Below are 15,206 nucleotides of genomic sequence, written 5' to 3' on the forward strand. Positions count from 1 at the left end.
TTTACATTTTTAAGTTCCATTCTTGTGACTTTTGCTTTTAGGGTGGCATTCAGTTATGTTTTACTCAACGGAAATTAGTGAACCCGACTAAGTTAGGACTGTTAATTTCAGCGGGTCTACTCTGAGTAAACCTAGTTGGCTGCCACCCCTAGAGTCGATCTAATTTTCAAGGAAACGTGAATTTACCAAGAGAAAGCATTCTGAGATCTGTTGCTCCAATGGCGACAGTTCTTTGTCTTCCCTGCTCACATCTTTAAATTGATATAATTAATTGATCCATGCATACACAAAAACTAAAAAAAATCCTTCCAGTAGCACCTTAAAGACCAACTAAGTCAGTTCTTGGTATGAGCTTTTGTGTGCATGCACACTTCTTCAGATACCAGATGCATGATACCAGATGCATGCACACGATACCAGATGCATGCACACGAAAGCTCATACCAAGAACTGACTTAGTTGGTCTTTAAGGTGCTACTGGAAGGATTTTTTTTTGTTTTGACTATGGCAGACCAACACGGCTACCTATCTGTAACTACACAAAAACTGTTTGCGAAGGCCAACAGCCTCTTCTGTTAACACCTGTAAACAAGGAAAAGGTAAGGAAAAGGGACCCCTGACCGTTAGGTCCAGTCGCGGACGACTCTGGGGTTACGGTGCTCATCTCGCTTTACTGGCCGAGGGAGCCAGCATACAGCTTCCGGGTCATGTGGCCAGCAGGACTAAGCCGCTTCTGGCAAACCAGAGCAGCGCGCGGAAATGCCGTTTACCTTCCCGCCAGAGCGGTACCTACTTGCACTTTGACATGCTTTCGCACTGCTAGGTTGGCAGGAGCAGGGACCGAGCAACGGGAGCTCACCCCGTCGCGGGGATTCGAACTGCCGGCTTTCTGATCGGCAAGCCCTAGGCTCAGTGGTTTAGATCACAGCGCCACCAGCGTCTCTTTTAAGGAAAAGGTGGCCCCTGTCAAAAGAACATGCTGATAGCAGTATGGAATCGCTGAAAGAATAAATTTGGTGGAGCGCTTGCCACTTTCTGTAAAATAAAGATACAGACTATCTTTCCATGGATATAAAGTTAAGTTCTTACACTGCGGATCTTTGCTTAAAACCTGCACAGTTCTTCAAAGCTGGCACAAATGTTTGCAAAAGTGACATTTATTCACCCCAGCTCTCCCAAAGGTAAACGTAAAGGGTAAAGAGACCCCTGACCATTAGGTCCAGTCGCGGACGACTCTGGGGTTGCGGCGCTCATCTCGTTTTATTGGCCAAGGGAGCTGGCGTACAGCTTCTGGGTCATGTGGCCAGCATGACTATGCTGCTTCTGGCGAACCAGAGCAGCACACGGAAACGCCGTTTACCTTCCTGCTGGAGTGGTACCTATTTATCTACTTGCACTTTGACGTGCTTTCGAACTCCTAGGTTGGCAGGAGCAGGGACCGAGCAACGGGAGCTTACCCCGTCACGGGGATTCGAACCGCCGACCTTCTGATCAGCAAGTCCTAGGCTCTGTGGTTTAACTCACAGCACCACCCGCGTCCCTCAGCTCTCCCCAACTTGGTACCAATTCCTCTCAGGCATTTTGCCCTGTCTGCTGCTATGCAGGTTCATCATCAGGGGACTTACTCCCTCCCCCAGTAGCTCATAAATCAACAGCTACAGTGGCACATCGCTGTCTTGGATTACAAATTCCACCATCGGTTCCCAACCATCAGAGCTGGGCTCCCTCCAGCCTGAGCAGCATAGCACCAAGCTGGGGGCAGGAGTGCTGAAGGGAGGTTGTGAGGGCACCCTGGCCACAGAAGATAAAAACCAACAAGGAGACAGAGCTGGCACAGCCATTAGGCAGGCTGAGTCCACTACCTCCAGCCCCAGGAGACACACCCATGGGTGCCCCACCTGACTAGCTGCCTCTGACAGTGGTGGAGAAGAGTCACCACCATTGGTACCAATTTTGGGCAAGATCACAACCATTTGGGGCATGATCTTGCTTGAAATTGAATGAGATCTTCCTTTATGCTCGCAAGATTAAATGCCTTCCCTTATGCAGTGACCAAAGGCAGATTCTTACATACCCCATATCAGGCCCGTCTGTGTGCCTGCAACCAAGTACAGTGGTATCTCGGGTTAAGTACTTAATTCATTTCGGAGGTCCGTTCTTAACCTGAAACTGTTCTTAACCTGAAGCACCACTTTAGCTAAGGGGGCCTCCTGCTGTCGCTGTTGCATGATTTCTGTTCTCATCCTGAAGCAAAGTTCTTAACCTGAAGCACTATTTCTGGGTTAGCAGAGTCTGTAACCTGAAGCATATGTAACCTGAAGTCTATGTAACCCGAGGTACCACTGTAGTACCTGATTCAATGGATCACAATCTCAAAGATTGCCCTTAACACAGCATACCTCGCCAACTGATGCTGAGCAAAATATTTGTGCTGGGCCCAGGGGTTAACCTGAGCAACACAGTCCAGGTCCAGTCCTGAATCCAAGGATTCTGTGAGGAGTCAGTCCAACAGGGCCAAGGCAGGACACGAGGCAGGAAACCAGGCAAGGTCAGGCACAAGATTTCGGATAGGTTCTAGCAAACAGCAATGTTGCTCCCGCAACCTGGAGCGGGGTCCGACAGCCTTTTATCTTTGTCGGGGTAACAGCCGGTCCTGATCCCCCAGTGACTCACCTCCCTGCACTCCTCCTGTGAGTAATCAGGTCTCTCCTTCTCTCAGACCTCAGTCTCTGCAGCTCGGGAGACGTCGGTGGGTTACTAGACCCAGAGGCCGCCTCAGCCTCTCCTGACCCAACTGGTAGTGGAGCAATTGTAAGTGATGGCCCAGCTGAAGGCAATGAGGTCATCCCCGCATCTGGAGCCAGGGCAGCCTCAGGCCCCTGACTCGGCCCAGCTGGGGCTTGTTGCAGGGGAACCTGTGCAGACTGGGGCTCTTCAGAATCAGGCCCCAGACTAGGTTCAGATGCCGCCTGAGGCAAAGGATCCAGTGTGGACTGAGTCTCCTCTGGTTCCGAGTCTGAGCCCCAGGCCATCACAATGTTGGACCTCTGACCTACAAATCCGAGAAGAAGTCAAATGAGGTTTCTCCCAGCAGATATCATGGCCTTAGTAGCTTCCTTTTTAACCACAATTTTACCCGAAAGGGTTCCCAACAAACCATCCTTTTGGGGTATAGACAGGGCGAAGCAGAATACCTAAGTGCACACGATCACAGCGTGACCTTACTACCCTCGACAGCTTCACCCTTGCCCTTTTAAATTATCCCAGTAACTTGAAACGTTTAATACCGTGATGCCAATATGGCAAGAGTCTTGATAGCACAAGAATGGAAGAATGAAGAAATCCCAACAAAAGAACCGTGGCATGAAAAATGGATGAGCTATGCAGAACTGGCTAAATTGACATACAAACTTTGGGACAAGGACAACTGTGAGTTTAAGGAAGAATGGGAACTTTTTACAAATTATCTAAAAAGACAACAAAATGAACTGTACTCCTTGGCAGGTTTTGAATAAACATACACAAATTGATCGTGAAGCTGATTGTGAAGCTGAGGCTCCAAGACCTTGGCCAGCTCATGAGAAGAGAAGACTCCCTGGAAAAGACCCTAATGTTGGGAAAGATGGAAGGCACAAGGAGAAGAGGACAACAGAGGACGAGATGGTTGGATAGTGTCTTCGAAGCTACAAACATGAGTCTGACCCAACTGCGGGAGGCAGTGGAAGACAGGAGGGCCTGGCGTGCTCTGGTCTAGGGGGTCACAAAGAGTCAGATACGACTAAACGACTAAACAACAACAACACCACACAAATTGATAACAAGGTAGATAGATAACATAAGGATATGTATAATTTTATAACATGCAGAGAATAATACATGCAGAGAAATCAGAGAAAGTAGCTGAGGGAAGTCCCTGGTGGGGGGGGGATGGAAGGCGGGAGGGGGGAATAATGTATGGGATTACAGTCATACCTCATGTTACATTTGCTTCATGTTACAGTGGTGCCCCACAAGACGAATGCCTTGCAAGACGAAAAACTCGCTAGACGAAAGAGTTTTCCGTCTTTTGAGGTGCTTCGCAAGACAAATTTCCCTATGGGCTTGCTTCGCAAGAGTTCTTGCGAGTTTTTCCCCTCCCCCCCTTTTTCTAAGCTGCTAAGCCGCTAATAGCTGCTAAGCCGCTAATAGCCGCTAAGCCGCTAAGCCGCTAATAGCACTAATCCGCTAAGCCGCTAATAGCCGTGCTTCGCAAGACGAAAAAACCGCAAGACGAAGAGACTCGCGGAACGGATTAATTTCGTCTTGCGAGGCACCACTGTACATTTTTTCAGGTTGCGTCCCATGGCGACCCGGAAGTACTGAAAAGGGTTACTTCCGGTTTCTCTGCTTGTGCATGCACAGACGCGCAAAAGGATGTCACGCGCATGTGCAGAAGTGGTGAATCGCAACCCGCACGTGCACAGACGCGCCACTGCGGGTTGCGTTCTGTTCATGTTGCAAACGGACCTCCAGAACGGATCCCATTCGTAACCAGAGGTACCACTGTATATGGTTTGATAATTTGTTATGTTGAAATTGTTTAATAAAAATATTTTTAAAAAATAATATCGTGATGCTGAAAAAGGTACTTGATTCGATTTGAATGAGATCTTGCAGAGCGAGCAAGATCTTGTGCGATTTTGGGCAAAACCTCGCCCAAAATGGGTATGATCTTGCCTGAAATTGGTGCCAATGGCAGCACTGCTTCTCTGCCAACGGAGAATGCGGCAGGGCATGCAGTGGTGGCAGGAGGCAGAATTCCTGTTTCATCTGAAGCAGCGAAAAAGGACACACCGCCCCTGCGAGGAAATCTCAACATGTGTAAAGTTTAGAAGAAGAAAAAGGCAAGCAAGAGGAGGAAATGGGTAGAGAAAATTTTTTCTCCCTTTCTCTTGACGCTAGAACCCACCAACCTCCAACGAAGCTGGATATTGGAAGATCCAGGACAGATAAAAGGAAGTCCTAGATCTCCCCAGTGAAATCTCCAGGCAGGGCTGTGTGGGAAGGCTGTCTGAAATCCTGGAGAGCTGTTGCTGGCCAGTGTAGACAATTCAAAGCTAGACCCAATAGTCTGACTCTGTTCCTATGTAATGCACTCTAGAGGTGCAGGGATAAGCACTATTTAAAACATAAAAGAGCCATCCTGGATCAGGCCAATGGCTATTTGGTCCAACATCCTGTTCTCACAGTGGCCAATCTGAAGTTCCAATGGGAAACCAGCAAGCAAGTTATGGAGTCCATGACTAACTAGTTGGTCTGAGCAAAATTCAGAACAGAGGGTTTTCCATGCATATTGGGTTCTGCTGCGGCAACAAAGCTCAGTAATGTGGAACTCCAAAATCCTGGTAAAATTTAGGTGAGGGGAATTTCAGAAGCATCCCCTCCCTCACAGAACCTCAGACACACACCTCTCTATTTAAGAACCTGATATCGTATAGCAGATGGGCAGACTAGAGGCAGGCAGGTGCAGACATTCTAGAAAGGGTTAACTGATATTTGCAAAATGACCGAATTGGAATTTTTTCGCAGCTGACTAATGTACTCTGGGCTATCGGGCGTGGTTATCGGCTCAGCCCAAAATGCAGATAAAGCCGTTTACCATGGCGGGTCCGATAGATATGGAGTCCCGAAGTGTATGGGGCCTATTTCTGTGTAATGTTCCCCACACCTACGGGCAAGATATAAAAGTTCGAAGTCTCGGGAATCTTATTCCATTTGCTTCTCAGCTTCTTCCCCTTATCTGAGAGAAAAATGAGCGGACTCGTGAGTATAGCTGGCAGAATCCTTTTAGCAAAAATTAATATATTTAGGGGAGGTTGTGAATTGTCTTTGTAAGGGTGGAAATTCGTAGCAGGTGGGAATTCACCGCAAGCTAGCATGTCTGGGAAGGAGACAGGGACCTTTACCTCATCCAAAACTTTACATTTTGTGAATTTTGAAAGAACTTGCTTTGGTTTTGAATGAACTCATTTCTGTAACTACAGAACAATTTTCTGACAGCAGAGTAGGATTATATTGTTACACACCACACCTGGGTTCAGATTTCTTGGAATGAAGGTCAGAAGAGACTGTGATGTCTTTAGCATATTTGGTTTTATTTACACATCTATATAGCTTGAGTATAGGATGGAGGGACTCACAACATCAGCACCCCAACAGATCTTGCTTCTCCGTGAGTCACAGAGCAAGCAGGTCTCTATTTCTCCATCCTCCAGGCTGCTTCCAGCTCAGTTCTCTCACACACTCTCTGGCTACAGTTCTCCTACCTAGCAGCTAGGTGAGCAGGTGAAGGAATCTTCAGCCTAGAGGCCCACCATCACTTGTTGTAGTTCTTGCGACCTGGCTCATTCTTTTGGGATGCTGATGAGGACACTTAAGTGGCCAGCTGAGGTCACGTCTTCCTCAAAAACTTGCCTGTCTAGCTCAGCAACAGAATCCCCTATTGGACCCTAACCCTCACTATGTACAGGACCCCATGTCTGGAAGGGACTCGGGGCACTGACCCCCTCAACCCCACAACACAATCAAAACTTTGAACGTCATGGATGTTTAAACTGAAAATATGGCATGTCAGGGTACAGGAGATCTGAGCTCCAGAGAAGGATAAAAGAGGATCCCGAGATTGGGGTGGGGGGTGGGGAGCTCTTCCACAGGCAACCTTCAATTTGGTGTGTTATTCCAAGGCCTGTGGAGGTTCATAGTATGGCAAATTGGAGCAGGGCATTCTGCGTGGTGGCCCCCTGACTGGGGAATGGAATTCCACCCACTGAGGGCAACAGCTGCCAATGGCTGTTGAGAACATGGATAATCACTCAGGCTTACTCCAGCCTCTGATGCCAGCTGAATGATTCCTAGCTACTGAAATCATGATATGTTGCCTTTACTGGACTGCTTTGATTGAATGTTGCATTCCTGTTTTGCGTTGAATTGCTTGATTGTATATTGCCTGGGTATTATTGTAATGAGGTGCGGTTCCCAAATATTTTAAATAAAGAAACCAAGAAGTGAGGTATGTCTTGGGTAGATTCTCTGAAGGTCCTGCAGGAGAGCCAGTGGGGTGTAGTGGTTAAGAGCAGTAGTCTCGTAATCCGGTGAACCAGGTTTGCTTCCCTGCTCCTTCACATGCAGCTGCTGGGTGACCTTGGGCCAGTCACACTTCTCTGAAGTCTCTCAGCCCCACTCACCTCACAGAGTGTTTGCTGTGGGGGAGGAAGGGAAAGGAGAATGTTAGCCTCTTTGAGACTCCTTCGGGTAGTGATAAAGTGGGATATCAAATCCAAACTCTTCCTCCTCTTCTTCTCTTCATTCAGTGGATTGGTGGGAACAAAATGCAGCCTCTTTGTGGGAGTTGGGAAGAATAGAGCTTCTGGTTCTCCTCTGCATTCCTTGGGGAAGGGAAATCCCATTCTTCTTCTAATACCAGCATGGGGCACTGGTAATATTGCTCTCCCAGGGCATTGACAATCCCTGAATGCTACGCATGTATGGAATCGCTGTGCATTCACTTGTGGTGCTGGGAGCTTCTAGAAGGTAGCAGAAGGTTCAAAGCTACCCACCCACATTGACTTCACTGCCATTAGCCCCAAATCAAACAAGTGCTTGCAGTGAGTGGTAGTGCACGGGGGGGGGGGGGGCGTATTACCTAGGGGTGTGCAAAGAGGCAAGGGGCTGGCAAAGGAGTCCTGGAGATGTTAGTGACCCTCAGACTTTGAAAAGTTGGTTATCACTGGATCTAGCTCATCCATTTTGTTGAATTAACTAAATAATTTTAATTGACTTAATGTGCCATTAATTCTGTCTGTTTTGAATTATATTGTGTTATTATCTTCCTCAGGGTAGGGTAAGGGGCCTTGGGAATGAGGTTATGGAACCAAGGGGGCAGTGACCCCAAAAACTTTGGGAACTACTGCTTTAAATGGAGCCACTTCCAACTGTGAGTTTGCTGTCCTATTTTATCTTGATGGAAAATATCTTCCCCCTCCCACTTTTCTTTCCCCAGGCTGTATTAATCGCTGTTCTGGGGGTCTTCTGGAGCCCAGCTTTTGCCACTTTCCAGGTAAACAGAATCATCTCTTTTTCACCATGGTAACACTTCAAATGACGTAACCATTGTGGTGGTATTTACTATACTGGGGCTGCTGTTTTATTTATCCCACTGCATGTATGCCCTACACAACACCAGCATGCGGAAGTGAGCAGAACTCCTAAAATACTGTGAAAAGTGGGACTCGCAGAAATGAAGCAAAACGTTAACTTTATACAGTTAAGATAGAAGTACTGGTGGATTTGCAGAATTGCACCTTGTTTTGGACAGGGTTGTATCCTGCCCCTCTGAAAACACAGGCTCACAGTTTGGAGGCTCTGAGTTTGTTAGCAGAGAATGGCAGTTAGAACATATTACTCTGGTATTGTTCATTTTGCATTGATGATCTGTTAGCTTCAGAGCCCAGTTGAATATGCTGTTTATTTATACCCCTAAACTGGTATAAACTGGACATGGACTAAACCACTGAGCCTAGGGCTTGCTGATCGGACTGTCGGTGGTTCAAATCCCCATGGCAGGTTGAGCTCCCGTTGATCAGCCCCAGCTCCTGCCAACCTAGCAGTTCGAAAGCACGTCAAAGTGTGAGTAGATAAATAGGTACCACTCCAGCGGGACAGTAAACGGCGTTGACATGCGCTGCTCTGGTTCGCCAGAAGCAGCTTAGTCATGCTGGCCACATGACCCAGAAAAATTGTCTGCGGACAAACGCCACCTCCCTCGGCCAGTAAAGTGAGATGAGTGCCGCAATCCCAGAGTCATTCATGACTGGACCTAATGGTCAGGGGTCCCTTTACCTTTAAACTGGGAATCAGCTACCTTGAGGTTCAGCATCAGAGCTCCTGTCACATGGGCAAGTGCCCGCCTGCACAGTAATGGTAGTGCCAACATTGCGGCCATCTGACCCCCAATACTGGGTGCTGTTAAAAGCCAGATTAAAACCTGACTCTTTCAAGGATCTGTTGGTTCCTTCCTGATGCTGCAAAAGAGATCATTGCCCCCCACTTTGCTGATTATTTGTGTTTTTCATTTTTGCTCCAGTTTTTCATGCATTTGATGGGGGTTTTTTTCCTGCTGCTGTGTACTTTGGCATACTACACAATAATGGGGTTCTTTTAAATGATTATCTCATTAGTCACTTTGATTTTTTAAAAGAAAGTTTAAGTGAATTACACTTTTGAAAATATATATACTTAAAGCACCTTTACTTATGTCATACTTCACAACAAGGAATATGTAAAAAATAATAACAACAACAATTTGGGGGGCTATATTTACTCTCAGGTCTACAGAATCCCAAGCTACAATGGTGATTATGTCCAGCAAACCGTGTCCATAGATAATGAGAATCAAGTGGCCAACATCCACGTCTATGGAGGACTCTGCTCTTCAGATACCATTTTTGACTACAAGCATGTAAGTCTACCTGTTTCTGTCTCACAACAATCTTCTGGGGTCCTCTGCAAAGCAGACTCAGGTGACAGAGGGTGGATCTGAAGGCAGGTGGAGCCACCATCTACCTTGTTGCAGCTAAGCAGGTCTGGGACTGGTCAGCGCCTGGTTGGGAGACTGCCTTGGAAGCACAGGAATTCTGCCTTGGGTTCATTTATGGAAGAAAGGTGGGCTTAACAACACAGGAAAGAAAGAAATCACACCAGGAATAACCAATATTATAGGCAGAAACTTTTTTTTATTCAGCTGCATTCCATCCATCCATCCACCCAGTATCATCTATTTAAAATAAACTTATTTTAGGGTGATCACAGACATTGTAAAGGGTGATGCCAATGGCGAGCACCCGTCAGTCACATTCTGAGGAATTTGTTTCCAGAACAGTCAAATTCATCCGTGCTTTTGAATGAATGGCTTTCTTCGCTCCGTAAAATAAGTCAGCTTGACATTCAACATACAGATTGGTTTTCTGGCAAGAATGAAGAACTTGTTGAGTCTATCCAATTTTGACACAATAGGAGGAGTTAGGTTGGTGACTCAAAATCCACTTTTACAAGTGACAGAGTTAGACCCCTTTGTTCACCAATCCAGGCATTTTTCTGAATTTGTTCACACACAGTTTGTAACGGAGAAGATGGTCATTTATTTTCTTTTTTTTAAATTGTGTTCATACAAAATGTGGCTTCAGACAAATGTGTCAATAGTCACCTGTCATTACCTCTGAAATTATTAATGCATTTTGGCAAGTCTTTCTTGCCACTAAAAGTAAAAATGTTACAAAATGAGGCTGAATCATCAGTTGCAGAACATCCAAATGTATTCGGACACCTTTAATAACATTGGCCAGTGGCCTCAGAAATAGTCTTTCTTGTTTACCATGGGCCTCTAGTTCAGACTGAAAGCCAATGTCGATTCCTACCTTTGGGGGGGGGGAGCGAAAAGGAGCCCGGAAGGCCCAGTACATTAATCTCAACTATTATTCCACTTTGTGAATGACAGGGATACATCGCCACTCGGCTCTTTTCTCGACGGGCCTGCTTTGTCATGAAGATGGAAAAAGGCTACATTCCAGAGCTGGAAGAAGTTGGGCGGCTGGCTTATGAGAAGCAGGTAACTGCAGAGTTCATTACAGACATCTCAGTGTATACCGTATTTTTCGCCCCATAGGACGCACTTTTTCCCTTCCAAAAATGAAGAGGAAATGCGTGTGCGTCCTATGGGGCGAATGCAGGCTTTCGCTGAAGCCTGGAGAGCGAGAGAGGTCGGTGCGCACTGACCCCTCTCGCTCTCCAGGCTTCAGGAAGCTATCCGCAAGCCTTGCAAGCCCGGCGGGAGTTCCTGCGGGCTCACAAGGCTTGCGGGCAGCAGCCTGCAGCCCCAGCGAGTGTCCGCAAGCCTTGCACGCCCGGCGGGAGGTCCCGCCGAGCGCGCAAGGCTTGGGGTGGCAGCCTGCCGCCCGAAGCACGCGGAGCCCTCCTGAGGGTGCCCTGTGCTTCGGGCAGGTGTGCGCAAGGCTTGGGGCGGCAGCCACGGCTGGGGAGGGGAAATAATTTTTTTTATTCATTTCCCCCCCCCCCAAAAAAAATGAGGTGCGTCCTATGGGCCGGTGCACCCTATAGGACAAAAAATACCGTATATCATAAATTGTACATACCTATTCAGTTTATGCACTTTGGTTTTTTAAAAATATGTTGTATTGTTCTTTTCCATGTATACATCCTCTAACAATATTTCTCTAACAATTTTCCATATTTCCCCCCCTCCTCCCCTGGACTTCCCTCATACTCCCATTTTGTTTTATTTCCATATTACTGTGTGTTACTTCCCAAAATTTTCCCAATACATATAGTCTTACTTTTTTATATATACAACTGTGTTTGTTTATTCAAACCCTGCCAGTGAGTCCAATTCTTTATGTTGCCTCTTCATATATGTTGTAAATGGTTCCCATTCTCTTTTAAAGTCTTAGTTATCCTCATCTTGTAATTTATCTGTTAATTTTGCCAATTCTGTATATTCCATAAGTTTCCCTTGCCATTGTTGTTTTGTTGGTATTTCTTCTGTCTTCCATGCTTGTGCTAATATAATTCTTGCCGCTGTTGTTGCATACATAAATAATTTCCATTTTTTTTTTTTAATCTTGATCTAAAATTCCTAGGAGAAATGCTTCTGATTTCTTAACAAAAGTCTTTTAAAACTTTTTTTTCCAATTCATTATATATAATTTCCCAATAATTTCTATGTGGTGCATTCCCACCACATATGATAAAATGTACCATCTTTTTCTTTAAATTTCCAACAGGTTTTAGATCCCTTTTAATACTTTCTCTGTACTTTTATACTTTCCACTTTCTGGCGTAATATACCATCTATACATCATTTTCATATAATTCTCTTTCAATAAAATACAAACTGTAAATTTTAAATTCACCTTCCACATCTTTTCCCAGTCTTCAAGTTGTATATTGTATTCAGTTTATGTACTTTGAATCATAGAATTGTAGAGTTGGAAGGAACTCCCAAATTGAATTCCCTGCAATGCAGGTGTCAGGAATGTCCCCCCCCCCCCCGAGCGCAGCCGAAGAGCCAGCCTCAGAAATTGAGCTGAGCGAGCAAGGGACTGACTCTGCAGATGGGAGCTGTCTGTCTGAGTTTAGAGAGGACAGACCGGGCCCCCTCCTTCCCAGGAAACAGGCTGTTAGCTCCCAAGGAGAGGAAGAGTTGGAAGTCGGTCAAAGCGTTGCCAGGCAACCAGCAGATAAGCCAGAGTCAGAGGCTGTCTCTTCTGGGGAAGAGACAGGCCTGCCCTGCAGTCCCCAGACAAGGAGGTTGGAGAGGCTCAGAGAGTAATGGAATGGAAGGAGAAGAAAGGCGGGATTTTGGCATCCTTCCTGTTGGGGGAGGGACAATGAGTCAGACTGAGCAACTAGGGTTAATGAGAGCAGGCAGAACGCCATGCTCTGGATGTGTTTTTCTTTATAAAACTGACGGAGAGTCGTTGCTGCTTATCAGGCTGCTTGCTTGCCAGAGATCGTTATAGCAGGAATCACAGCTAAAGGATCCCTGACAACCTCTGATTAAAAATATCCAGTGAAGAATGTCTACCAGTTTCTGAGCGAATCCATTCCACTACTGAATAGCTCTTACTATTGGAAAGTTGTTCCTAATATTTAGTCAGAATCACCTTCTTTGTCATTTGAATCCTTTTGCCTGTGGAGGGCATCAGGTTACGTAAAGCTGCCTTATGGCACAATAAATGTGGGAGTCTTTAACAATGCTTGGTGCAGCAGCAGGAAATGAACACAGCTGTCCCTCTAGAAATGAGTTACTTCATAAACACGTTCCCTTTTTAGATGATGAACAAGATGATGTCCCCCAGAAATGTGTGGGTGAAATATGAACCCAGTGACTCTTTCTTTGGAGAAATCAAGGAGTGGCTTCTTTTCGGCAGCTCCATCGAGAAGCTCTGCAAGAACGTGCCCGTTTACAAAGTTGAAAAAGTTGAGAGTGAGTATTCACAGTCCAGCCAAACAGCTGCTTCAGTTTGGAAATGGAACTTCCAGAGTCGTTAAATGTTGGAGGTGCAATGGAAATGCAGATCAAACTAGACTAAAATGGCTCCGCAAACTGGAGTGGCAGGTTTTCTGGATTGGTTACTGAAGAGGTATGGGAATGTTCAGGGTGGCAGGAGAGGATATATTGTTTATTAATCTCCTTCCTAACTTGTGTTAGGGACGTGGGTGGCACTGTGGTCTAAACCACAGAGCCTAGGGCTTGCCGATCAGAAGCTCAGCAGTTCAAATCCCCGCAATGGGGTGAGTTCCCATTGTTCAGTCCCTGCTCCTGTCCACCTAGCAGTTCAAAAGCACATCAAAGTGCAAGTAGATAAATAAGTACCGCTCCGGCGGGTAGGTAAATGGTGTTTCCGTGCGCTGCTCTGGTTTCGCCAGAAGCGGCTTAGTCATGCTGGCCACATGACCCAGAAAAACTGTCTGCGAACAAACATCGGCTATCCTTTGGCCAATAAAGCAAGATGAGCACCGCAACCCCAGAGTCATCCACAACTGGACTTAATGGTCAGGGGTCCCTTTACCTTTAACTTGTGTTAGCAAGTTTCTTTACTTAGCAGAGTTTACATTCCCCTACTCACGCACAGCAGATAGCTGGTTGCAGGCTTGTGTAAGCCTCTCACTCTTATACAATTCAGTCTGTCTCAGATTGAATTGTACGTTCCTGGTAAGTTCCCTTGAATCCCTCTTAAAAGAATAAAGAGAATAAAATCTTATTCAAAGTCAATAAAAGAAGTTTACTTACATCAGTTCACAGTTGGATCCCTGAAGGCAGACTTAGTTACAAATATGTACATGTTGATCTACCCCATATGGGGGAATAACCCCAGTGCTCCTGCTAGCTGAGAAGCTGAGCATTCCTAGCTAAAAGCTGGTCCAATGAAGAAGGAAGTGAAAAAGAGAGAGAGTGCTCCGTGACTCGTCCTTTTGTTTCCTGGACAGGTAAGGTCATGCCCACCTTCTATCCCATGCAAAAAGAAGGATGCTCTAGCCAGGAGGAACAGGAAGTTTTGACTGGCTGGACCAGACATTCCCCTGCATGTCTTCTCTAGGATTACAAGGAATGTTGTACTTGACTGCTCTCAGTGGATTATATCCCACAAGTCTATCTCACTAACTGCCTAATAGTGCAATCTTATCCAAGTCTACGAAGGCCCACTGAATTCACAGGGGCTTACTTGCTCTCCACCCAGTAAGTGGGTATAGGATCGCAGTTTTCAGGTCTCAAATTTATTTTTTAAGTTTGTGTGTAATTTGTTTTTCTTGTCTCCTCCCACCTAGGTGGATTCCATGCCGGCGGCTGTGCCAAGGCTGGCATCCTTGGCATTCTGGGCATCTCCATCTGCGGAAACCTCAACCTGTAGACTTCCTGAGCTGCCTCCCAGTATTCCATGCTCTTCCAAGCTTTCTGCCTCCCATTGAATTATCTCACTTTCCCCAGCTTCTTGGGCTTCCTTCTGCTTCCCTTGAAAGCTGCAGCCCAACCCAAGACCTGTTAATAAAGAAAAGCAACTTCCCAACCTTCCCCACTCTTGGCTTCTTATTTTCAAAGTCACTACAGTGGTACCTTGGTTCTCAAACTTAATCCATTCCGGAAGTCCCTTCCTAAACCAAAGCCTTCTCCCCAGCAACTACAAAATAAGGTCCTTTTGCTGTTTAGCTCCTGTGTGGCATATGCAGCGACAAAAGCCATCAACCATCATTTAAGAAAATGCATTTGAGCCCCCTGGATAGAAAACTGGATGTACATTTCCAAAATATAAGATAAAAAAACATATTTTGTTATGTGCAAATGGCTTTAGATACCTATTAGGTCCATAAATTACCGTGTAGCATATATTCAACACAAAAAACAACGACAATTTGTTGTTGACAAAGGACAGCTGGACATATAAAGGGCCCCATTACCTTCAGTAGCTTAGGGCCTCATCAAACCTAAATCCGGCCCTGCGGATGTTTCTATGGGGCCAAGGAGGCAGTGGCTCTGAAGCGTTTGGGAACCACTGCCCTAGATAGAACCCATCTTCAGCGTCTGTCTTAGCTAAGAAAGATGTCAATAAATGATGAAGAACTAAGCATGTCTCTGAGCATTTAAAGCCAGGGTG

At 46.0% G+C, this 15,206-nt stretch overlaps 1 protein-coding gene across 1 annotated transcript; it reads left to right on the top strand.

Moving 5' to 3' along the window:
* Positions 1-5,658: 5,658 nt before the first annotated feature.
* On the top strand, positions 5,659-14,621 carry LOC310851211 (gastrokine-2-like). The gene is made up of 6 exons (XM_083753465.1): positions 5,659-5,802; positions 8,039-8,095; positions 9,365-9,496; positions 10,532-10,642; positions 12,886-13,039; positions 14,383-14,621. The coding sequence occupies exons 1-6, from the start codon at positions 5,791-5,793 to the stop codon at positions 14,463-14,465; spliced, it is 549 nt and encodes a 182-aa protein (XP_083609591.1). The 5' UTR covers positions 5,659-5,790; the 3' UTR covers positions 14,466-14,621.
* The last annotated feature ends 585 nt before the right edge of the window (positions 14,622-15,206 follow it).

This window comes from Podarcis gaigeae (assembly GCF_964106915.1).
Source record: "Podarcis gaigeae genome assembly, chromosome: 8".
Classification (NCBI taxonomy): domain Eukaryota; kingdom Metazoa; phylum Chordata; class Lepidosauria; order Squamata; family Lacertidae; genus Podarcis; species Podarcis gaigeae.